The sequence below is a fragment of the Parambassis ranga genome, chromosome 5 (genome assembly GCF_900634625.1).
Source record: "Parambassis ranga chromosome 5, fParRan2.1, whole genome shotgun sequence".
Classification (NCBI taxonomy): Eukaryota; Metazoa; Chordata; class Actinopteri; family Ambassidae; genus Parambassis; species Parambassis ranga.
This window is the reverse complement of record NC_041026.1, coordinates 4,054,401-4,077,924: the sequence shown is the minus strand read 5'-3', so window position 1 is coordinate 4,077,924 and position 23,524 is coordinate 4,054,401. Positions and strand designations below refer to the sequence as shown.

Here is a 23,524-nt window from a genome sequence, read left to right as displayed (position 1 = left end):
ACAGAAAGCCGAGCCTTTAATTTGACTGGTTTCAATATCTGACCCTTAATAAAACAAATATCTCTGTTTGGAGAGAAAGAAATCACCCCCAATTACTGTCGAGCGAGGAGGGAGGGAGCACTACTGGATCTGAGTATTTGTGTGCACAGCCTGGTCCGGGTCAAGCTAAGTCTCCAAATTGACCCAGCTTAGAAAAATAAAAATGGAAGAATGTAAAGAGGAGCGCGGTCTCCCGGCGTCACATTTCGTCTGTGGGGCTCGGCGTGTGTCGCTCCCCGACTTCTGGAGTAGAATCTGAGCTTCAGTTCATCTCGCTCCTTCCAGATCAGCCCTCATCGCTGTGTTATCCATCAGTGTCCGACTTAAAATAAACTCGGGCTCAGGTTAAAATTAGATCACTGCTACTGTCTGCAGGACTATAGTCTGCAATAAAGGATGACATCACATCAGCCATGTTGTTTTGGTTGTTTGGTTCATATTGAGCTGGTGCCACGGGGACACAAAAAGATTGTTCTTCAACCTTGATCATCTATAGTGCCTCTGTAATACTACCTAACAGTAGCCAGCACTATAATATAGCAAATTAATGTAACATCTATTTTATCTAAACTCCAGTCACTGCCAAATTAACCAGATTGTCATTCACGTACCTTAAATAATACAGCTAGCTGGCTAAGCTAAGCATGCTTACTCAGTAGTATTACTCTCTGAATGGCTATGCTAGCTGGCTAGCTTGCCACTCAGCTAACATGTTCCAAAATCTTTTATTTTTTTTTAAAAGTATGAAGCAAATGTGTGTAACAATGTCTAAGTAGCCAACAACAACGCAAGACAGAGGCAGTTAGCTAACTAGCTGAACATGCTGATCTAGCGTTATTGACATTTAGCTAAGCTTTGTTTCTATTGTGCTTATGATTGACAATCAGGATGTTTGTTTGTATATGTGGAGTGTGAGCATGTGCAGAAGCATTTACACCATTAGTCTGCCATGATATAATGTTTACAGACCGGTTTAAATGAACAGTGGTACCTGTTGCCAATGTGAGCAGTCAGCTAGCATTAGTATGTGAAAGTACAAACAGTGACATGGATAATATAACAATGTGGTCAATATGTGACAATGAGTAATGAAATTAGTTAAGAGATGAGTTTGTTACCTACATGGAGGCTGGAACTAGAGGTGGAAAGGTTAATGATAGCTGAAGTGGTTCCATCTGCAAGCTACAAGACACACACATAAAAACACACAGACTTCCACGTTAGCTGGTTAGAGTTAGCAACAACATTAGCATCAAATCACAATAACAAAGAAAAAGTCTTTAACACCACTAGCATCATTAGACGTTACACATCAACATTACCAGACACACACATGACTCAATCACACAACAACATCATCATCATCGTCACCATTGTGTGTTCTCCCAAAAGGCCACGATTCATCAAAAACTTTGGGAAGGAAAAAAATATAGCGTGCTACCATTTTCTTTCCCTGGGAGGTCCCCCGCTCTGCGAGGTGCAGACAGCAGCGCTCGGTTCACGCTGATGGAGCCCGACAGAGTCCAGATTAGAAAGACAAAGTGTTTAGATGAAGTCATGGAGGAGCTGAGCACATGGAGGAGGAGGAGGAGGAGGAGGAGAAGAAGACAGGATGCACTCGCAGCAACAAACATCTCATTTTGGCCAGATTCATTAAAAAAAAAAAAAGTTCCATCTGTAAGAAGCTTCTCTACTGTTTTCCTGGTTACCATGGCAACATGTTCTGGTTGAGTATTGGCTTCAGAATGCAGCCCTCAGCTTGTGGGAGTCCCGTCAGTAGAGAGTGGCAGGTTTGAGGGGACAACCTCTAACAACACCTGAGGATATCTTAGCGGTGTAACATGTATACAAATGTTCCTCTGATATTAGAACTTGTTAGACATGTGGGGCTAAAACTTTGTTCAAACTCTGATCAGTGTTCAGTCCATGTTCAACCTCGGCTCGAGGACTCCGATAAAAGAATCCTGCTTGTTGTTGAGCTTGTTGATGGCGTGTATGTCGGCCCTTCGAATTACAACTTTCAAATCATCCGTCGCTTAGAATCTGCAATGACTCGGGTTTGGTTGCGTGACTGTTATTGTGTCCACACTGAGATGTTTTGATGGCAGAGCTCTTTAATTGGACGTGGGTGTTGCTGTCAGGGCGTGTACAATTTCAACACCCGACCGACACACACACACACACTGATGATCATAGCTGAGCTCATGCGGCACTTTTTTCAGACCAACCATATCAATAAACAGTTAACGCCACCCCCACCCCCAAAACACAATAAGACAACTGAAAATGAAAGTGTGTGTGTGTGTAGGAGTGGAGGGAGTAAGGATGAGGTAACAGCAGTATATCAGAGGCAGCTGCATGATTCCTCCTTATGTTAAATTACATGTGTGTGTGACTCAGTCGTGAGTCCAAAGGGTCACTAGTGCAGACACTGTTCACTAAAATACTCATTTGAAAACGTTCTACAAATCAGGGCTCATCAGCTCACGGTGGTGCGAAACGACTTCTCATCAGTCAGTGAAGTCTAACCGGTGAGCCTATGTGGTTATAGAGAACTCATCAGTCTCTGTGCAAAGCTCCACCACCAGACCCGACCCTGTAAGGCCTTCATCCACAACAGGTAAAGTCAAGAAGAAACCAGGAGCTCACGAGGAAGAGGAGAGGGGCGTGACCAACAAGAGGACAGGAGGTGAAGATGGGGAGCTGACGAAGGAGGACAAAGAGAACAGAAGTGGAGGATTATGTAGGAAAAGGAAGTCAGGAAAGAGAGTAAGAAGATGAGGAGAAATGACAACTGATGACAGGAGAAGGGGTAAAAGAAAGGAGGAGAAGGACGTGGAAGAGAAGCTGCAGGAATCCAGAACAGAAGTCTTGAATCACTTTGCTCTCAGAGGAGGCTGACAGGAATCACGAGCTTGGAATTCTTTCCTGAAAACTCAGAAGTCCTCCACAGATTCACTGTCTTTAAACGTTACTTCAGATTTCTTAAAAGAGCCAATCCGGTGGTTTTCCATGTTGTAGCTCATTAACTTCAGACGCTGTACACTTAAACATTAGTGCAGAACATTTTCCAAGAGCTGCCACACTGTCTATACTGATTTCTTACCGCTGGTTTTACATAATTACAGCTCAGAGCAAATACCAAGCAGCAGAGACGACTGCTCAGTGTTCTATGTACGTTCAAGAAAAACCAACGAGCTAGATAAGAAAATCATCGTCCCTCTCCTCTTCGTGTCGTAAATCTGAAGCTACTGTTAGCATACGGTTGGTTTAACTTTGAAGGATCCATGGCCTTCAAAGGTCTGACCTCTGAACACCACAGAGCGCAGACAGTGTTGGAGTCGAACCGCAACAAGCAAACAGTCAATCAAGACTTCTTGAAGGAGGACGTTCGCACAGATCCTAAAAATGTGAGCAGCGTTGTCGTTTCACTGGTGTGGACGTGCAGAACGATAGTTGTAGCTCAGCATCGTTAGGTAGGTTTAGGGAAATAACAGCTTTATTAATGTTAGCAGATTTGGTCGCCATGGTTACAATAATCATCCATCCATCCATCCCTCCATCCATCCACCCAGCCAACCACCCACCCATCCATCCATCCAGACCTGCTCTACGCCATTTTTATCACATGAGCTTCTGATGTATTATTTTAAGTTAACATCACACTTCTTGGACTCTCCTCAAACTCTAAGTCCATTCAACAACAACATCTTCCGTTGGAGGACAGTGCATTCCAAAGAGCTCCCTTCAGTCCTCATTGGTACAGATGTGATTACACAACGATAAGTGCGGCCTGCGAGTGTGCCTTCAGTATTTATAGGGCTGCATTATTTATGTCCGCCCCTTCAGCAGAGCCTCATGTGGTCTGCCAAACCAATAAGACCAAATTATGTTGTCTCCTAATTCTATACAATCCTCCATTCTCTAATGTACACAGAGAAACCACTTAATAAACCACAGCAGTGTGTGTGTGTGTGTGTGAGGGTATGAGAGGGTCTTTTGTGTTTTTATGGACAGCACTTTCCCAGTAATTGTCTTTATGTGCCCCTGAAAGTTGGATGTTGAGTGTTTTTAGTTTGTATATTTGGAAAAGAGGCTGATTATCAGACAATGGGTCAAATTTAAATAACCTGCTGTAATAACTTATTATTGTCTTAAGGTAACTGCTGCTTTGTCAGGTCGAGGTTGATTCTTTTTGGAAACTTTAAGTCGTCTAACAGCGATCTGGTTAGCGGCTGCAGCTTAACGTGAAGTTATTCATAATGTATTGATGAGTTAATTTGTTTTTCCATCTTTTTGTAACATGTCTGTCAATTCGACGGCTGCATCTGCTGGGCCTTCAGAAGCCAGGCTTTTGTAGACTGGAAGCATGTCCACCTTAAACCTGAGGCCTGGCCTGTGTTGATATGAGGTATGGCATCAATAGACCAGTGGCCTGACCTTACTAGACCTGAGGACTGGCCTCATAGCATGTAGCCTGGCCTTTGTAGACCAGAGTCACATTTACCTTAGGCTCGAGGCCTGAGCCTCGCAGACTTGAGGCACAGCATTAATAGACCTTTGGCCTGGTGGCTGAGGACTGGCCTTCGTAAACATGTAGTCTGGTCTTCATAAAGAGGAGCCTGGCCTTAGTAGACTGAACTGAATGTGTATGTCGGTGTTATGTTTTAACATCGGGGACGTGAGTGTTCATGTGGACACTGAAGGAGCAGGGCTTAGCCTGATTGGAAAATAGTTTCCACGTCCTTCTTATCCCAAAAACTGCCCGTCCTCCCACAGAGAACAGAAATGTGGAGAGAACACTAAGAGTCCTAAGCCTGGAGAAAAGTTAATGGTTGGTGACGAGTGCGGGTCTTGTGGTTGCCGCAGCAACCACCGACCACAGCGATGGCTGCCATGTCATCATGTCAGAACATGTTTATTTATGCTGCTGGTACCACTGAACGAACACACACACACACACACACACACACACACACGGTCCCTGTGGAAAGATGAGTGCTTCATACTTGCCCTTTACACTTATTGGTCATAACAATCCCTACGCCCCCCCGAAAATACACACAGATAAAAATGACACACACACACTCCTCATCTATGCATTAGGAAAATCACTGGATCATTAGGTATCAAAGCACTCACTGTAATGAAGACCAACTGGAGAACAGAGGGAGACATTTTAGAAACAGAACAGTCTTTGCGACCCGCTTCTTCAGCCTGACAGGGGCTGTTTTGGTAGTTTTGTTATTGAAAATGAAATAACGGTTCAGTGTGTGTTTTTTAAGCATTACTATGACACGGAGCGGCCCTGATAAGGCGGTTTTACCTGGTCAGACACGAGTGGCTGCTCATCATCGATGTCGATAAAAACCTCCCCAGAAAACTGCGACGTCTCTCCTGCACACAGAACGCACAGACATTTTCAGTGCTACCATCACAGTGTGGGTGTTTATTCGTAGCCATCCTTCGCTTTGTGTCTTACGTCTCCATCCGTCCTCTTCCTCCTCCTCCCCCACCAAGGCTTGCTCCTCCTCTTCGGTGCACCGGTATTCCTCCAACGAGCGGATGGTGCATTGACCGACCACCGGCTTCCTCCCGAACTGACGGTTGTCAATGACTTTGATGACGATGGGCGGCATGTAAAGCTCCTCACAGGGAAGTCTCTGCAGGAGAGAAAACACAAGATGAAAGCACTGACAGCTTTTGACCCAGTACCACCTTAACCATCATGATTATTTCAGTCAAATGAATCTGTGTGGGCCAAAAATGGTCAAACTGTGTGAGACTAACAGAAGAATGTGGCCTAAATAAGTCAACACTGTGTTGTCGGTGCTTCGTGCAGACCAGCTACACTCTGTGTTTGTTTATTGGGAGCCATGCAGAACCCCTCGGTGAACTTTGCGTTGAGCAGAGCTCGCCCACTCTGTCAGTTTAAGTGCCGCTGAGTCGTACGTCTCACATTTCATACATCTCCGCCTGAGTGTTCAGTGAAAGGGCTTCAGAAGACAAGCAGACCATCACTTGACCTGCCGGGCATGTTGAAAATCTTGCGGTGGGCGCCGATAGAGCAGGTGGCAGAGCTGGCAGAGCTCGGGCAGCGTCTACAGGTTTTTTTTAAATCTTTGCCTTCACTCGACCTCTCTGACTGACTCGGTATGAAATGAACTCATGTATCCAAACAGACGCCTCCTCACAGTAACGATCTCTGGGTTTAAAATGAGGCTTAAGTCAGGCTAATGATGCTAAACTCACACAATAAACGGAGAGACGAACATGAGGTGGTTACACTCTTCAAAGACTTGTTTTGAAGGAAACTATGCACATGACATTTGCTGCCCCTGTGGCATACGAAAACACTTACGCAGTCAACTTAAGACCTTAATATTATTAACATTAAACGCCTGGACCGGGTTCAGCGGCTCTGCATATTTCCAGTGCTCGGCCGGCCGGCCGGCGCTGTCACTCTCTTTGCGGTGGTCAGAAACAGAGCCTTAATCTTGTTAACATTAAAACTGCGGGAGCCGCAGCGCAGAGGATCTGCATTTAAAGGAAAACGATGTGAATATTTCCATACTCCAGTTAAAGCTGTCATAATAAAACACAGAGGTGATCAACTTCAGACCTTAATATTGTTAACATTAAAACTCTCAGGCCCGTTTCTTTGGAGCTGCTGTTAGGAAAACTGTGCACAGTATTTCCATATTTCAGTTTAGGTTTTCATAAAAGAAACACTTAGGTGGGATGTAAAGCCAGTGGAAATATATTCTCTGAAGACATATATAGGGTGAGGAGATTTTACATTTAAAGCAGCAGTGATTTTGGTTTTGCAATGAATCGTACGATTACCTGCAGCATTTTAGTGTCTTTCAGCTGATTGTTTTAGCTTTAGAAAGAAACAAAAAAAGTAGATTCTGGTGGAAGCTAACGATGCTAACAAGCAGCCAATCTCAGTCAGGAGTGAGGAGGAACAAACAGCTGAGATATGGTTCAGTCCCCACGGCGACCAGCAGTGTGTCAGAGGCGGTAAGTTTGAAATCAGAACATGCAAGAAGACATCAATGTCCTCTCCTCCCACTGTCTGTGAACACATCTGTTTGATTATAATTCTCACTTATCTATCATTAGATTACAGAGTGTAAGGTCACTATTAAAAAGGTCAATGTCAAGTTTATTTATATAGCACATTCATAACGGCACAGCCTACCAAAGTGCTTAACATTAAAATTCCTAGAATAAAGTCGACCAATGAAATACATGAAAGAGATGAAGAGCAATAGAATACAATAAAACAAAGGTGCAATCATAGGACATAAGACCCCAAAGAGCTGCCAATAGGCCAAGGTGAACAAAGGCCAAGGTGAACAAGTGTGACCGACCGCACCGCAGAGGGCAGAGCGCTCCACAGGCTCGGTCGCCTCTAGTTTTTCAAAGACATCGGGGGAACCTCCAGGACCATTTGGTTAGCAGACCTAAGGGCTCTGGAGGGCCGGCGCAGTGTAATAAGGTCTGATACATATTCCGGCAGGCACTTATTTAGGTTTAGATTAAGATTAGGAAAGATTAAGAAAACCTTTTAAGAAAAACGAATAAAAGAATCCTAAAAAGGTGCCTGGATGGAGCGTGGATGGTTAACTTCACTCAGACTCTTGTAACCAAGAGTTACAAGACTCTTGTAACCAAGAGTCTGAGTTTATCAACCAACACCTACACTGTGAATTTGGTATTAAAAGGATATTTTCATAAGAGTCCGAGTCGTATGGCGGGATTTAACTGCGCCTGAGGGAGAACTAGGCTTCCATCCAACAGGTGCACAGGAACCCGCCTTCTGAAGTCACTGTGTTTTTTATTGATGTCTAATATTTTCTATCTACTTTGACCCAACTTCCTGTAGTGGAATGATCATATTATCAATATTCTGACCTCCTACCTAACCCCAAACTCATATTAATCAATGAGAATCAGCAGAAAAAGCTCTGACTGGAAGAAAAGTTAGAAAACTCCTCCAGGAAGAATTTAACAAAGCACTTCAGAGGAATGCCACACAGTTATTATTTATTTGCTTTACAATTAAGAAAATAAAGCCTGTTTCTTTGGAATAATGATGAAGCAGAGAGCAGCTGCTCTTGCGGTAACCATGAGTTTTCTTTTGACCTATTCTGTCTTTAAAGCAGCCTGATCCCTCCGGGTGCCACATAAACAGCATTCAGTGCTTAAACTGTAGCTTCCTGTGGTTTCAGCTGCAGTAGCCAATTGTTGTGAGTCACACAAGTACAGTACAAACTGGAAACAACACCAGGGAGCACGGCTGCAGCCAGAGAGAGAGTGTGTGGTTCATATCAGCACTTTAGCCTCTTTTCATGCCTCTTTACACACTCGGCAAAGCTGCTCACTTGGAGCGCTCCACTTTTTTGCCTCCTCCATCTCCTGAAGTAGGCGTTAGTGGCTCAGTGCTACTTTATCCACTACAAATGTGTCTTTGGAGCATGTTTGGAAAAGCACATTGTTATTTATGCATCAGAATTTCTCTTCCTGTGATGTGTCGTTCGTGAACGAGCCGGCTTCTTTGTAGCGGAGAAGAAGAACACTCCCCTGTGTGAGAATATTTAGCCACGAATATGAGGTGGCGGGATTTATTTTGATGGGCATCACACGCAAGGACAGACTAGGGTCGTACCGCTATGAGAAAGAAGGAAGTGGTGCAGACGCTCCAAAGACAGCGAGTGTAGTGCTACAGGCCAGGTACACAGAGCGATAGAGAGAGTTTTGGGGATCCTGATTCAAGAGCGTCGGGTAAAAACTACAAAAATGAGTAAAAACCTGAAAGTGTCCAACCACCCAAAAGCAACTGTACCTTGAAAACAAGGCTTTGAAAAGTGCTGGACTTCCCTTCACTGCAGTTGTCATGAACTACAAAGTTACCTATGTACCAGGTTGCAAACACATTTATTTCCTATGCTGTCAAGAAGGGGTCTGTGAGGATTGACTCACTTTGTTGGAGCTCTAGTGGCCACTAGGGGAACTGCAGTCTTTGGCCCTTTTTGCTTCCTGTGTCTTAATTTGTAAAGATGAAAACTACCTGCAGAGCATCACCGTCCTCTCTGGGCCAACATGCTTCACGCCTGCTTTATGAGGCATAAAACTCAGTTTATGACCTTGTTTAGTCAGCATTTGTACCTTCGCCATAGCCATGATAAAAACCTCCACCCTGTATTTATGTTGTAATATATATATGCTGGTAGTTATGAGGAAGGTCCCACACCCTGCATCTTTACAGCCCTGAGCTGTACTCACTCTAAAGTGTGTCACCTCTGCAGCAGCTTTACTACACTGAGAGGTTTCCACCGCTCATGGAAAAACAGAAGAAGACTCCTCTGCTCCCTGCCGCCATTATTGTGGCTTTACTGATGAAGATAAATGACCGAAGCAAACCGCATCAGAGCCGAGCTCTCATTAGCCATGAAAGCAACCAGCCTCTGCACTGATTATACTGTGTGTGTGTGTAGTACAGTGTCTCTCACCACATCAAGGATGAGCGTGTTGACGTCGAAGTTTGGCTTCTTCTTCACGCTGCGGATGACGCAGCTCTGCAGCATGGCGCCTCCACACTCCACCTGCAGGCTCGGAGAGGTGACGCTGGCCAGCTGGAAGCTCTTCAGATTGCGAACGCCCCACGCTAAGATCTTTTCAGCAGGAAACAGCGGTTAAAGTTAATGATTAAAGAAAAAGGAGAGGAGCGCAGTAGAAAAATGATCTTAGTGATACCTCGATGGCGGTTCTCTGCAGGACCGGTTTGATTCCCTGAGGAACCATGAAGACGTTGGGCTCTCTTTGGGGCGGCGGGTACGGAAGGTCCGACTCCTCCGGCTGGCAACAGGAAGTGAGGACAGTGGCGGGGTCAGAGGCGGGTCATCGAAGACAGTTTTACATATTTTACAATATGTTAAATAGCAACATTTAGCATTAGCATGCTACACACGGTTCAGACGACCTGTCCTCACAGAGGAATTTCAGAATGGGTTGACCACAGCTCCAAAGTATGGGTTAGCGCTAATTCAACCACAAGGAGGCGCCATATATACATAAATTAACCCCTTCTTAAGGTTTTCTGGTGAGGACGAGCAGGCTTTAGGAAACTGACTCTCAGGAAGACTAAAGACGACATGTCTGCACTTGATTTAACTGTTTGATCACACAGTATTTCTAAAAGTCTGTGAACATCCTTGGACATGTCCTCTTTGGGCTTCCATAGAAAGTTGTTAATAATGTTAGTGTGTGTGTTATCTGTGTGCGGAGCAGACATGCTGGGTCGGACTTTGTGTACCCATTGCTGCAGGTTTTCAGAGAGGAATCCTGGAAACACCAGCTGAGGAAGCAACGGTAAAGAAAGACACAGGAGTGAAGGTGAAATAAAACAAATGAACTTTGAGTCAAAGTCAATGTTTGTGCCGAATTGCAGGACATTCTGTTAAAGCTATGTTCACAAAAAAACAGCATGAACGACTGCGGCTGGCGCTTACCTCATCTAGAAAATGGGTGGAGGTCACGATGTCTCCCTGTGGGTGAGATAAGATGTGAAAAATGTACAAAAAAACCACGACGAGAGGAAGCAACAATTCATAAACACTTTGAGATTAACTGACCTCTTGACCTGGAATATGATGCACCGCTGGCTGCGAGAGGGAAAAAAACAAAAGAGTCGATTAATGTCCAAAGTCCAGCTCAGGTCTGAGTCCAAGAGAAGGTTTGTATCAAATATATGTTTAGAAAATTATTTGGACGGCGTATCAACTCATGACAGTGTTTAAAATCCTGAACTGACCAATCAGCATCCGCTAACAGAATGCTAGCAACATAGCCGTAGCTGTTCATTCATCTTCTCCCAGCTCAGCTTTGACATAATCACTACTGTACATGGCAGCCATTTTTTGGTACACTGGTGTGAGCAGGGACTAGAAGGGCTCTAAAAGTGGAGGGTTGAACTTTGACCTTTTCTCTGCGTATCAGCTCAAAGGCGGCCAGCAGCTCGCCGCTGCTTTTGTCTCCTCTGCGAATCGGGAACCAGGCCAGGTGAGGCGATGATGTCAGAGAGGGCTGACACACGCAGCGGCCCATGAACTCATCCGCTCCCTGGACGTTTTAAAACAAGACACGGACATTAAAAAAATAACATTACATTCACATAAGATTTCTCTCTGAGCGTAAACACTCACGTATGAGTCCTGGTCGTAGAGCTCCACCACCACGTTGGGAGGGTTTTCCATCGTGACATCGGGGTCGCCAAAAATCTCCACCTCGTAGAAGATGAGGGTCTGGTCCCAGGTAGGATTGAGGGTGTTCCGCACGGTCACCGTCTTCTGGGACTGATGGAGGAACGACACGATGGCGTAGGCGTCTGGTGGAGAAGAAAAGGTCACTTTGACTTGTTTGAGACGGTCAATATGAGCCTTGCTGTCCCCATAAAAAGTGCAGAGGAACCAGGGAACGCTGTTCGATGAGGGTCCTCACACAGCAACAAACATATGCACGTGTGTGTGTGAGTGTGTGTGTCTCCTAACTATCCTGGCGTCCAGAGCAGTGACATCAGCAGCTTGGGAATGCCGAGACGGAGGGCTGGGAACGCCGCTCAGAGAGGTTTGTTATTCCAGGTCACAACCACTCTCCTCCATGTAACACACACAAACGCACACATGCATGTACAGTTACACAGGCTGAATAGTTTGTTATTTCAGAGCGGTTAAAGAGTCTCTGTGGAGCCGTTAGCATCAGAGTAAACACAAGTTTAAGATGCATTTTCCCACCAGCCCTCAATTAACCTTGTAGCTGACATACACACTCATACACACACACACACACAGCAGACACACACAGCAGACACACACCACCCATGGTGACCTATTCAATTACTGTCTATTCCCAACAGCCCATTAGCTCATATAAACAGCAATACAAACAGCCCAGGGGGGTGATGTGTGTGTGTGTGTGTGTGTACAAGTAGCAGTAGCCGGGACCCCAGTGGGAGCAGCAGAGGTACAAAAACACAATGAGGACTGGGATGGAGAGGGAAGATGAGAAGGAATTTAGACCACAAATTAAATATATAATAAATAAAAAGAGAGAGAAAGAAAGAAAGAAAGAAAGAAAGAAAGAAAGAAAGAAGTTTAAACTTGCAGCTGCATGACGACAGCTGAATTAATTCAAATAGTCAGCCCTGCTGGTTTGATAGAAAAAAGAAACAAGGCGGGCAGACAGAAGAAACCGATGAAGACGAGAGAAAGAAAAAAAGGATGAAGAAAGGCAGAAAGAAAGAGCTCAGTGTTTGATAGCTGACTCACTCTTTAATCATGGCCGCCATGTAACATCAGATTAACACACAAGTGAAGCCCATCCATCAACTCTACTCATCCGTTACACCACGTGTGTGTGTGTGTGTGTGTGTGTGTGTGAGCGAGCTAACGAGGCTGAGAGTGATAGTGATTGATCATTTCAGTCTGGATGCTCTAACTAGCCTCCCATCTATCACTCCTCTGCCTCCAGCCGTCCGTCTCACACACACACACACACGCAGACACACAACACACACACACACACTCTACAGCAGTCAGTTCAGTGTCCTTTGTGTTCGTGGAAGGTCAACTTTAAGATCTAACATGTTGGTCTATAAGGATTGCCTGGCCTTTGAGAACTCAGCCCTCAAGTGGCCAATAAAGGAACTGCAGTTTCTGCTTAACCTCGTAGCCCTGGAAGGCACCAGTACCTGAGAAGCTGTCCTTGTCCATGGCTGGCAGGTCTCTGGCTTGATACAGGTAGCAGCGCAGGTGGTAGCGGGTGCCACCTGTGTGCACACAAACACAGTTATGTTTTATTTTTTTCCCAAAAAAACAGAGAGAAGCAGGAAGAAAAAGTGTGTGTGTGTCCGTCTTACGATCAAAGAAACAGGAAATGGTGGGTCTGTTGACTCCAAATGTAGTTGTGACAGACTTGTCATCGCTCCTGTCCTCGATGCTGCTCTGTGAGAAGACAAAACGTCAGTCAGAGACCAAAACATGCATTTTTTGTTGTGTGTTTGTGTGTCCCTCACCAGAGAACACTCCAGAGCAAAGATGGCTGCCGGCCCCGTCTTCTCCAGCGGCTCCATGCGGCGCCTCCACCGGCGCCTCCGGAAGCTGTCCGTCTTCCTGGGCTTCAGGTGGAACTTCCAGCCGAACAGCGAGGCGTACTCCCAGCCCTCCCTTTCTGCCTCATCCGGGCGCTGCTGTGAACACACACACACCATTCTTTAATTACCACACCTGCCTAATAGATCCAATCTTGAGTGCTTTTGGAGTTAAAGTGAGGCTGGATGGGTAAAGCTGCAGTTTCTGTTGGCTCATCTGTTGCTCATTTGTACAACTTTACTACCATCTAGTGGCCTGAGGGGGCAACTTCAGCCAGATAACAGAGATAAAATAATAACCCTGATTTTTGTGTGACAGCATGCATTGCATCATTGCAACATATTTGTGTCTTCTACCTTTCTGAGAGCCTCCATCTTCTGCTGGTCTCGTCGTCGCATACGCATCCATCGCCTGCGTCGGTTGGTGTGGTACATCTTCTCTGCTGGCACCCACGACTTTGGACGGCGGTCTGGAGGAATGGTGATGCCGTACTCCCAGCCTGAACACACACACAGCGGGGTTTATGAGTGTGTGTGTGTGTGTGTGTCTGTGTGTGTCCGTGTGTGTGTGTGTGTGTGTGTGTGTGTGTGTCTGTACCCTGATCATCCACAGCCCGGTTGAGATCTTCACTCCACTCCACCTCCTCCCACACCCAGCCAGGAGGACACTCCACCTCATCCTTTGGCACAGCTTTCTCCCCATTCTGACACACACACACACACACACACACACACACACACATTAGATTCACTGTGATAAATGAAGCCTTGATGAGCACATAAACACACACGTACCACATCAGTGTATCCTTCAGTCATGCCAATCCACTGTCCACCTGGCAACCTCATCTGGTTTTCAAACACTTCCTCTGTGAAAGTCATGTGACCGGCGTCCACATCAAACAGCAGCCTGACAGGAAATCAACAGAAAATAAGCTCTAACAAAAATGTAATAAGACAGAGACAGAGGAAAAAATACAGAGAAAACTCCCTGAGGCAAGGCCCAGGACCCCCCTGACTGCACTCTGTGATGACACTCACGTTCTCTCGGGGCTGATGTACCAATCTCCAGCCCAGCTCCAGCCAGGCGAGGGTTTGAAGCTCTCTTTGGGCAGTTTGACTCTCCCGGTGACGTCGCTGTAGCTAGGGTAGGTTAAACCTGTAGTTCCCCAGCTGCCCACCAGGGCGAGCCGAGTCTGGTTCTCATACTACAGACAGAGAGAGAGAGAGAGAGGTTTGGACAGAAGATGACCCGTGTTAAAAGCCCCTCTCTGCAACACAATGTGTCCTCGAAGCCGCGCGTCTTACCGCCTCTGCAAACACGGACAGTTTTCCTTCAGCAAACTGGTTGAAGTGTTTGACATCAGCTCCCAATCCAAACCACACCTTGACCCTCAGCTGACCAGGAAGTTTGGCTTCTCCACCACTGCCCTGCGGGTACTAAACAACACACACACACAGGTCACACCTTACAGAAGAAAAGTGTGTGTCTGTGTATGTTTCTGTGCGTACCTTTAGAAAAACTGTCTGCAGCTGCCCGCAGTGCTTCCCGCGGTGCAGCTGGGAGAAGATGACCGTGTGTGCTGGTATGCGGTGGTACGCCACACGGCGGTCGCCCTGCAGCATCCATATCACAATGTCCGGGAGACTGTTCTGGGGCTGGGCATGAGACAGTTCATGTAAATGGACTCAGTCTGGCAACATGTAACACACATATATACCTTATACAAATGTAACGGACTGCAGAGAGGAGGACTGAACCGGGCAGACAAAGTGAAGAGGGGCCACTAATAATCAGATTGGCAGCTGATTGGAACACAGAGGGCGGGTGAGGACACAGGCAGAGTGGACGTTTGAGGACATCTGGTGGTTGGATGGGGTGCTGCAGGATACACCTGTGATTAGGTGACAACTCATTTCCCTAATTTGTGTGTCCTCGTCTCCTCAGTCCTTCGTCCTCTGATCCAGGAAACTGACCTCAGCACGCCATACTTGAAGTGAATGAGGAAAACAGCTGTGCAGCTGTATTTGTCCTCACTTTAAATGTCTAAAATATGAATTTATAGAGATTGTGACATCAAATGACCTATTTACTCTAAAGTCAGTTTACAGTTACCTCCTCAGCCATGGTCCTCAGCCTGTTGGCCCAGTCCTCCGCCTGCTCCAGCACCGTAGAGAGCTCCGTCTCCTGCCCGTGTTTGAGAGCCAGCGCCGCTGCGACGATCTGCTGCAGGTGAAGACTGCGAATGTGCCTCAAAGAGCGATCCAGTGGGGTGGCGCACTGCCAGTGGTCGAGAGAGGGCAGCTGCTCACTGAAACAAGGCAAATCAAAAGCAGCATCAAAGCCACGTGGTCTACACGAGGGCTCAAGACTCTGGATAAAAAAGCTTCACCTGCAGTCTGTGATGACCTGATCCAACAGCTCCACCACTCGGAGCTCCACCTCCTCCAGATCGCTGCCTGCCTTCACCTGCAGCTGCACCCGCTGCAGGTTGGACTCCTTAAAAACAGGTTCACAAGGGTCAGTGCTAACAACCGAATAGAACATCATAAAGTCCAACAAACACCCCACAATGTGTCTCAATGTATTGCTGATGCTAAAGCACTAAAGTAACAGTGACTGTTACCGTCTCTACCAGTAGAGGGAGACAAGACCTTTGCAGAAAAGAAGAAACCTTTAGACCCTCTCATCATTCTCTTGGTGCTGAAAATTGAGCCACTTCGCTAATGTAGTGATGCAACACTTTTCATGATGCATTGTGGGATACACAGTACACAATATATGGCTTCAAGATTGTCACTACATATTTGGACAGCCTTAGAAACGCAGGTGAGCCATGGCAATCACACTGCAGCGGTCCAAAGCAGGTATCCACCTGCTGCTAGATGCAGCTGTATCTATGGAAAACTAGTACTCGAGTACTCAAGTAATTGCAAAAATAATCGGCGAGTATCCGAGTATCAAAATACTCATTTGTTGCAGCCCTAGTTGTGACCTGGCGTTACTAACTGTGACACTGCAACTACAGCTGGTCCTCACAAACACAGACAGAGACGCACCAGTCTGTCGATGACAGCCAGCAGCATGTTGAGCGCCTCGATCCTTGGTGTGATGTCCTCCCACTCTGAAGACAGAACCACCACCGGCTTAACATTTCCCCACGGGAGGTAGTAGTAGTGGCAGCCTTGGAGTGCACATATGAGAATCATAAACACAACGGAGAACATAAAAATGTTTCCTTTTTAACACACAGAGACTTTTCTCTCACCGTCAAACACCGCCCTGCTGAACTGTGTGGTGGAGGCCAGAGGGAGGCAGGTGTAGTCGAACTTGTTGCCATAGTTACCGATGCTGACCTCAAACTGGATGGCATCGTCTACGTCCTGCAGGAGTGTGGCTGAGTAAAACTCCACAAAGAGAGAGAACTTCCTCTTCCGGAGAAACTTCTGTGAGATGGAGAGAAGGAGCTTCAGTGTCCATCCTTTTCTCTACAACACGTCTTTACCCCGCCTCTCCACCCACTCTCACCTCCACCACCAGAAGATCATCTGACAGTATGTCCTCAGTTCTTTGCTCCGGCTTGTCCACCAGCTTCGTGGTAAGTTCCACTAGGACCCGGCCTCGGTACGCCACACCCTCGCCCTGACAGACAGAGACACAGACACTAAACACTGTGACCCTTAAATCCTGCAGCCTCACGAGGTCTGCAAACACCTTCAGTCTACAAACGCAGATGGAGGTGGTCCTGTGCAGACCTGACCTTTTATTTTAAAAGATAAAGAGGTCAGTTTACCTTTCCCAGGTTGAGCGCCTCATGTGGGTCGTTGAAGGCGGTGAACTCTCTGGGGCTGCCATACAGGTTGACAAAGCACGGGCCAAACGTCGGGAGGAAACCGAGACTGTCATCAACTGCAATGAGAGAGAAAGTTTGATTATAAACAGATAAAAAGTAAACTTTAAATTAAAGAAATGAGGAAAATGTGATTGTAAAGTGATAAAATATGATCAGGTATTTTCTACATTTCTGAGTTTAAGCCATGATTAAAAAGAGAGAAGGTGTCAGAGGAATGAAGTGAGACAGCCGAACGAACAGTCGAGCTGTTTCACACAAAACAGAAGTGGTGAATGGAGGATGATGGACGTACTGCCGGGGTGGACGGTCCGAGAGGTCAAGTCATCTGAATGCATAGAGAGGAAGGATGGTTCAGAGTCACAGTCAGAAAGGAAACAGGTGAACAGAAACACTGGACCTCAAACACAACACTCAGTGCAGGATGGCACAAAACAAGCTTTAAGTCTAGTCTAGTAAATCAAACGCAATGTGACTGGTTCATGAGGCACATTTCCAGTGCCCTGGAATGCACCACACACATTTTCTGATTCTGATTTGTCTAATCAAGCCAAATGGTGATGCAGATCAGATCAGGTACTACCAGTCTCATTGAAAAGTGCTTCATATTAAAGAACACTAATCAATATTTACTAATCACATATGTTGCTTAAAGAAAGAAAAAAAACGGCGATCGTCTCAAACCGTGAGCAAAACTCATGCATGTTGTTTTCATCTGGAACACTGCAGCTCAAAGTCTGAAACCTGAAACAGTGTCATCGTCCAGTTAGTTGGTTAGTTAGTCTTCATGCACATCACCTGAAAACATCATGCTCGGTCCCAAACCACGCGCCCTCCGTCCAAAGAAGATCTTTGAAGGCTTCAGGAAAAGTGGCTAGAAGCTGATGCTTACTGCTTCCATTCACAAGTAGAAGTGATCTGTGTTGTAGCATGCCTTTTACCTTCCTCTCTAAAAACTGTTGTCTACAGTCAACGTGGTCCAATCAGCACCCAAACACAACAACAATCTAAAAGGTCTGCACAGCAGTCTGAATGTGTCACTCGACAGTCAGGACAGAGACACGTAAACAACAGTTGAACTCCTTCAGACAACTTTGCATCCTTTGGATGTCGTACACCACACCAGAAATGATCAGTGAGAACACTCAGGTCATAACACATCCTAAACAGGTCAGCAGAGTCCGGCTCAGACCAGTTTCAGATGACTTACCATCTATTTCTCCTCCGGGGGCCGAGATCTTAGACATGCAGAGGTGGCTGGTGCCGATGACGTCGTTGTGACTGGCTCTGTCCCTGGAACGAGTCAAATGGAACTTTTACAAACAGGAACCATGAAGATCCACTAAGAGCAATGAAACAATCATTTCATAATCATTTTGAATAAACTGCTGGGATTCACCAGTCCAGAATTCTGATCCTCATCTTCTCACACATGGAGGGAAACTAAGAAGCAACAAAACAAACAACAGACATGGTTCTGGTATCACAATAAAACTCCATGATGATACATGTTGGTGGCATTTTTTTTAATATGTCACTCACTCTAATGGGCATGGACAGACTCTGGTTCCACTGTGGATTGGCGTTCTTCTCCAGAATCTTGGTGCAGACCTGAAAAGGAAAGCACACCGTTATATGTATGGCTGGTCAGGATGGTCTCAAGATGGTTCCATTTCAGTTTCAATTGAATTGAGTCACCGTTTTGCCAGCAAAGTGAATCTCCACCAGTGGATCCACCAGGTTCTTCCTGTTGCTGTCAAACCCGAATACCTGCCTCATCCCGTCCATGAAGGCATCATCCACTGCAGGGAGAAATCAGATTATGTGCTCGGATTAGAGTCCACACATCTCACATGCACAACAATCTGAGATTTGAAGACCTCAGAAACTGACACTGATGGTAAACATGATGACCGGATGATGATCGGATCAGCACCACAATCTGAGGCTGTAGTCCTCTGACTATAAAAAGGATGGCAGGCTACTTCTGGGTCAATAGAGAGAGGGTATATCCCAAGTGGAGAAGTTTAGGGACCTTAGGCTGGGTGCTCCATGTCCTCAGCTTTGGTCATAAAATCTGGGTAATGACCAAAAGACTAAAATCTGGTTTACTCCCTGAGAATGTGACACAGTAGGATGCTTACTCTGTGGCAGGTCTTCAGCTCTAAAGATCCTCAGGGTGAATGTGGCTCCTCTTAGAGACAGGCCGGCTGGCCTCAGCAGGTTCCCTTCTATGTCCTCTTTGTCTTCCACACACTCTCGTTTATCAGCCTATAAAAAGACACATCTAGGACATGAGCAAGTTCTTAGTTCACCGTGTTTCTGCCTTCAGTCAGTGCGACTCACCGGTGGCTCATCTCCAGCTGCCAGGACGAACAAGCTGACCTTCAGATAACCTTTGACCCCCGCAGAGAGGTCGTCTGGATCACACAGCAGCAGCCATTTCCTTAAAAAGCAATGTCCTGTAGAGAGGGGATGTAATGACACAATCAGAGCTTTACCACCAACCAGCAATCACCACACATGTCTACTCACTGTGCTCATTGTAGACAGTCCCCACGTCCAACTGTGGAAAACAATGGAAGGTGATTAGATTAACGTTCCACAGCTCATTTATCCAGCGTAACGTCCACACACAAAGCAGCAGTTTACCTTGAATTCACCGATCACTGCGTCATTTCTCAGAGAGCGAGAGTTGCACACCTGTGAAGCAAGCACAGAGAAGCACTTTGATGTTTGATTCACAGCAGCCGGCCTGTAAAAAGAAATGAAGATGCACTCTCACAGTGATGAAGATTGGTTCATCAAACAAGTCTGAGGGAGTCTCAAAGAAGTTCAGGAAGAACGTCTGTCGAAGGAGAAAAAATGTTGTCAACGAAGCTGGACCAAGAGACAGCTTGGTAAATGTATTCATTTACCTCATCAAAGACCGGGTTGTTGCCCTTCCTGATGCGGGTCCTCTTGGTCTGCCCAGCTACCGTCACCTTGACAACAGGCTTTATGTTGATGCCTGGCAACTGGCGCCCCTCTATGACCCGTACACGGATCTGGACAGACAGAGATGTGGACAGTCAGTGGACATATAGCCAAAGAGGCACTGCCTGGACACAGTATCTACCTGTATGTCCTGTGGTTTGTTGGGTAGCGGTTTGGACTGACTGCTGGCTCCTCTCCTCCTCTTCTTCAGGCCTCCATGGGTGTGGTAGGATGGAGGTGACCTTTTGGGTGTCTGGGCCATGGGAGACTCCTGCCCTGGGGGCCCCTGAGGGCCAACTATCACCATGGAGCGTCCATCATCGGCTCCCTGATCCTCAGGGGGCTCCAGCATCAACATACTCTCTGTATCCTCCTCACCCAGAGTATCCAGAGAAATCACTGCATGGGTAGACAGATCGATAATAGTTCCACTGGTGATTGATTGATTGATTGATTGATTGATTGATTGATTGATTGATTGATTGATTGACTATACTAGGTGGAATAAACAAAAAAAGAATGAAGATATTCATTGATGAGTTAAGTGATAGATTACTTGTGACGGTGTCCAGCTCCACACCGGGGTTGTTATGTGGCAGGACCTCCTGATGGGGAGGAGGCTGGAAGATGGGAGCCAATCCTGGAGGAGGGATGTAGGAAACCTGCAAAGTCAGCGTGGCCTGGGTGGAGAATGAAAACACAGTATGACTGGTGCCATTCTGATCCAACTCTTTTATGTCACGTGATCTTTGAGGTGCTGTCGCCGTTTGTTTTTGTGGCTCGTTGGTCTAGGGGTATGATTCTCAAGAGGTCCCGGGTTCAAAATCCTGGACGAGCCCTTTGGATTTCCACTGTACTTATGTCTGATTGTGTCACAGTGTTTGTGAGAGCAAGACTAGGTTTCCCTCTAGTATCAGAGCTGGGTGGAGCAGTGAAAGGTGTAGCTTCCTATAGCAGGAAAAAGCAGCTTAAGTGATAAGCTGGAATGTTTCTGTAAACAAAGGTGTTTGCGGCAGCTACAGTCCCACATGTTCAGTGGGTTTGTTGTGGTTTAAAGGTGAGGATGGTGCCACTGAAAATATATTTAACCCTTCACAGAGGTTGACTCACTTTTGGGGGCAGCCTTTAGCGTTAGATTCTCAGCATGTGTTTATGTTTTCTAACAGCTTTGTGTTGTTGAAGGCTTGATGTGCCGGACACATTGTACCCACTCTGAGATAAACGCTGTGTGTGTGTGTGTCATCAATCAGACCTGCTCTGACACTGACAGGAAAGCTTTGTTTAGGCTTTAGGAAACAAGGGGAGGAAATTAAATGTCGTTTCATCTGCAGCTAAAAAACAGAAGGTCACCGTAGGCGTGGACCACCAAGCTGTGTGCCAGACCAACGCTTGACTCTTCCAGCAGCATGCCTAAACCTTCAGATACACCAGACTTCTCAGAATGTATACATCAACCGGCCCAGATCAGGAAAAGGACAAAAAAAAACACAATGGACGAAAAGATTAAGACCAGAAAACCGGAGAGAGGAAAGGGGGGGGGGGGGTGCGTTACTCAGCCGAGACTCTCTATTTTAAGCAGCAGACAGGAAACTCTGGATGAATTATAATTTGTCAGTGATTCCTGACACGGTGTGGCTGCTGCTGTGCTCTGACGGCGCTCACCCCGGTGTTGTTCCTCTTGGTATCCAGCAGGGACACGGTGAAGGAGGCCGCCAGGTTGGGAGAGTTGAGGACGTCTCTGAGAGCCAGTCGACACTCCCCCAGAAACCTTGACAGACACAAAAAAGCCTGTTAATTCATAACCCGGCCTGTCGGTCTGAGGACCCAAGACTGAATCCCTGGTTCTCAAAGAAGTAATGCATACAGCCCAGATTTGTAATACAGGAAGAGTCTTTTCTAGTGTCTACAGACACACCAGATAAGAAGGGGGTCAGCCTCGACAACCAGTGCCTGGAAACTTAAAGATCTTTGCACATATTCACCTCAAGGAGCCTCACACACAGCAGTGATCAGTACCTGTTTCTTCCCATTTTCTCATGGTCCTTGACGACACAGTGAAGTTCTGCCCCAGAGTCCAGAGGAATCCCTTTCAGGTCCCATTCAAACCCCTGACAATGAGACAGAAACATTTTCACAGCACTGACTCTTCCCCATCCTGACATTGTTTCTGTACATTCATGTCTGTGAAAGCCAACATCAACAACAACATTTGATGAATTCTTTTGTCACTCTAAATTAAAAAGTATAGCTTAAAAATTACAAAACAAAAAACCTGAAAAGCTGCCCTCCCGAAACCTGCAGTGTCATTCTGGCCTGAGGACTCACCTCATTCCAAACAGGGTTTGGGTTATTTTTGATGACTTTTGTCTTCTTCTTTGACCCTGAGGCAGAAACCATCACATTAGAGAGATTTTAAAGATTATTACAGGCTGAAGATGTAACTGTGTCTGTGGGAAAGCCTCAACATTCAGCACTCTGCTAGTTGCTAACATCCTATTAAGATGGTAATAACTGCAATAAGGACTAAAAACATGCAGTGCTTAGCCTCTAGGCAATTTACCCAGCAGCCACTGGACCACACACACACACACACTGGTGCAGCAACTATTAAAACATCACATTAGCTTTCTGAGGTTTCCTGTTACATGACGGTTGAGCTCTGATTTCCTGTATGAATATATGACGGACCACTGGTCACAGAACAGACTCACACGATGAAAGACATGAGGCTTTTCTGAAAAAGAGGAATCGACCCAGACAGATGGAGATGTTCTTTCCAGATGAAGGGAAACGCACACAATGACTATTGTTTGATTTTAGAAGCTCCACCAATGAGAACACACCAGTCCATTCAGCAGATCAGCCAGAGCTAACATAGCTAACGCTGTGTTCGAGTTGACCATGCAAACATGGTTCATATTTTCAATGTATTTCTAATGCACAAATACACACACACACATTTGTACGTATGTGTACTTCCATGTCTTAAAAAACCACCCTTCCACATGCAGGTCAAGAGGTTACAATACGTGTGTGTGTGTGTGTGTGTGTGTGTGTCAGAGGCTTGTATCTCAGTGTGAATCTCAGAGACAGGAAGTGGCACCGCGTCAGCTTCCTGGTTGGCTCAGCTTGGCATATATTCTTTCATGAGCCGAGAATAGAACAGACTGTGGTTCACAGGGCTGTGAGACACATATGGGAGACCTATGTTTAGACCCGCACTGTGTGTGTGTGTGTGTGTGTGTGTGGTCTATTTAAGTGTAGAAAATAAATCGTCCAATTCGGATCATGACTTCAAGCTGAAGATAAATTAGTTAGATTGTATTAATTCAAGCCGTCGTTGGTCCTGGAGGGGATGTACACGAATGCACAGCCTGACATACAGGTGTGTCTGGGTGACATTCTAACACTTTTGTTCTAAAAATAATTGATTCTGTAAAAAACAAAACATTCTGTGCTCTTTATCACAGATAGGAAGCCATGATTTACCCAGCTCCTCCAGGCT

The 23,524-nt window shown here is 46.1% G+C and overlaps 1 protein-coding gene across 6 annotated transcripts in view; it reads right to left on the bottom strand.

Annotated features, from left to right (window-relative positions):
- dysf (dysferlin, limb girdle muscular dystrophy 2B (autosomal recessive)) overlaps positions 1 to 23,524 on the bottom strand; it is a 48,585-nt gene that overhangs the window by 21,455 nt on the left and 3,606 nt on the right. For 2 of the 6 annotated variants that reach the window (XM_028407019.1, XM_028407021.1), the window contains exons 2-41: positions 22,345 to 22,400; positions 22,036 to 22,127; positions 21,682 to 21,787; positions 20,576 to 20,699; positions 20,162 to 20,418; positions 19,962 to 20,090; positions 19,829 to 19,891; positions 19,696 to 19,746; positions 19,579 to 19,609; positions 19,390 to 19,505; positions 19,188 to 19,314; positions 18,742 to 18,845; positions 18,586 to 18,654; positions 18,443 to 18,486; positions 18,254 to 18,336; positions 17,339 to 17,371; positions 16,987 to 17,102; positions 16,722 to 16,835; positions 16,462 to 16,639; positions 16,253 to 16,377; positions 15,586 to 15,692; positions 15,309 to 15,504; positions 14,705 to 14,851; positions 14,501 to 14,632; positions 14,234 to 14,400; positions 13,988 to 14,102; positions 13,791 to 13,896; positions 13,550 to 13,692; positions 13,118 to 13,291; positions 12,962 to 13,046; positions 12,794 to 12,871; positions 11,250 to 11,431; positions 11,026 to 11,166; positions 10,680 to 10,709; positions 10,557 to 10,592; positions 10,361 to 10,402; positions 9,802 to 9,903; positions 9,558 to 9,719; positions 5,522 to 5,702; positions 5,366 to 5,436 (exon numbers count right to left, since the gene is read on the bottom strand). In XM_028407019.1, coding sequence (XP_028262820.1) covers positions 5,366 to 5,436; positions 5,522 to 5,702; positions 9,558 to 9,719; positions 9,802 to 9,903; positions 10,361 to 10,402; positions 10,557 to 10,592; positions 10,680 to 10,709; positions 11,026 to 11,166; positions 11,250 to 11,431; positions 12,794 to 12,871; positions 12,962 to 13,046; positions 13,118 to 13,291; positions 13,550 to 13,692; positions 13,791 to 13,896; positions 13,988 to 14,102; positions 14,234 to 14,400; positions 14,501 to 14,632; positions 14,705 to 14,851; positions 15,309 to 15,504; positions 15,586 to 15,692; positions 16,253 to 16,377; positions 16,462 to 16,639; positions 16,722 to 16,835; positions 16,987 to 17,102; positions 17,339 to 17,371; positions 18,254 to 18,336; positions 18,443 to 18,486; positions 18,586 to 18,654; positions 18,742 to 18,845; positions 19,188 to 19,314; positions 19,390 to 19,505; positions 19,579 to 19,609; positions 19,696 to 19,746; positions 19,829 to 19,891; positions 19,962 to 20,090; positions 20,162 to 20,418; positions 20,576 to 20,699; positions 21,682 to 21,787; positions 22,036 to 22,127; positions 22,345 to 22,400 — 4,415 coding nt within the window. Of the gene's footprint in view, positions 1 to 1,161; positions 1,222 to 5,365; positions 5,437 to 5,521; positions 5,703 to 9,557; positions 9,720 to 9,801; positions 9,904 to 10,360; positions 10,403 to 10,556; positions 10,593 to 10,679; positions 10,710 to 11,025; positions 11,167 to 11,249; positions 11,432 to 12,793; positions 12,872 to 12,961; positions 13,047 to 13,117; positions 13,292 to 13,549; positions 13,693 to 13,790; positions 13,897 to 13,987; positions 14,103 to 14,233; positions 14,401 to 14,500; positions 14,633 to 14,704; positions 14,852 to 15,308; positions 15,505 to 15,585; positions 15,693 to 16,252; positions 16,378 to 16,461; positions 16,640 to 16,721; positions 16,836 to 16,986; positions 17,103 to 17,338; positions 17,372 to 18,253; positions 18,337 to 18,442; positions 18,487 to 18,585; positions 18,655 to 18,741; positions 18,846 to 19,187; positions 19,315 to 19,389; positions 19,506 to 19,578; positions 19,610 to 19,695; positions 19,747 to 19,828; positions 19,892 to 19,961; positions 20,091 to 20,161; positions 20,419 to 20,575; positions 20,700 to 21,681; positions 21,788 to 22,035; positions 22,128 to 22,344; positions 22,401 to 23,524 lie in introns of all 6 variants that reach the window. The other 4 variants (XM_028407022.1, XM_028407026.1, XM_028407023.1 and 1 more) reach the window with 3 other exon arrangements.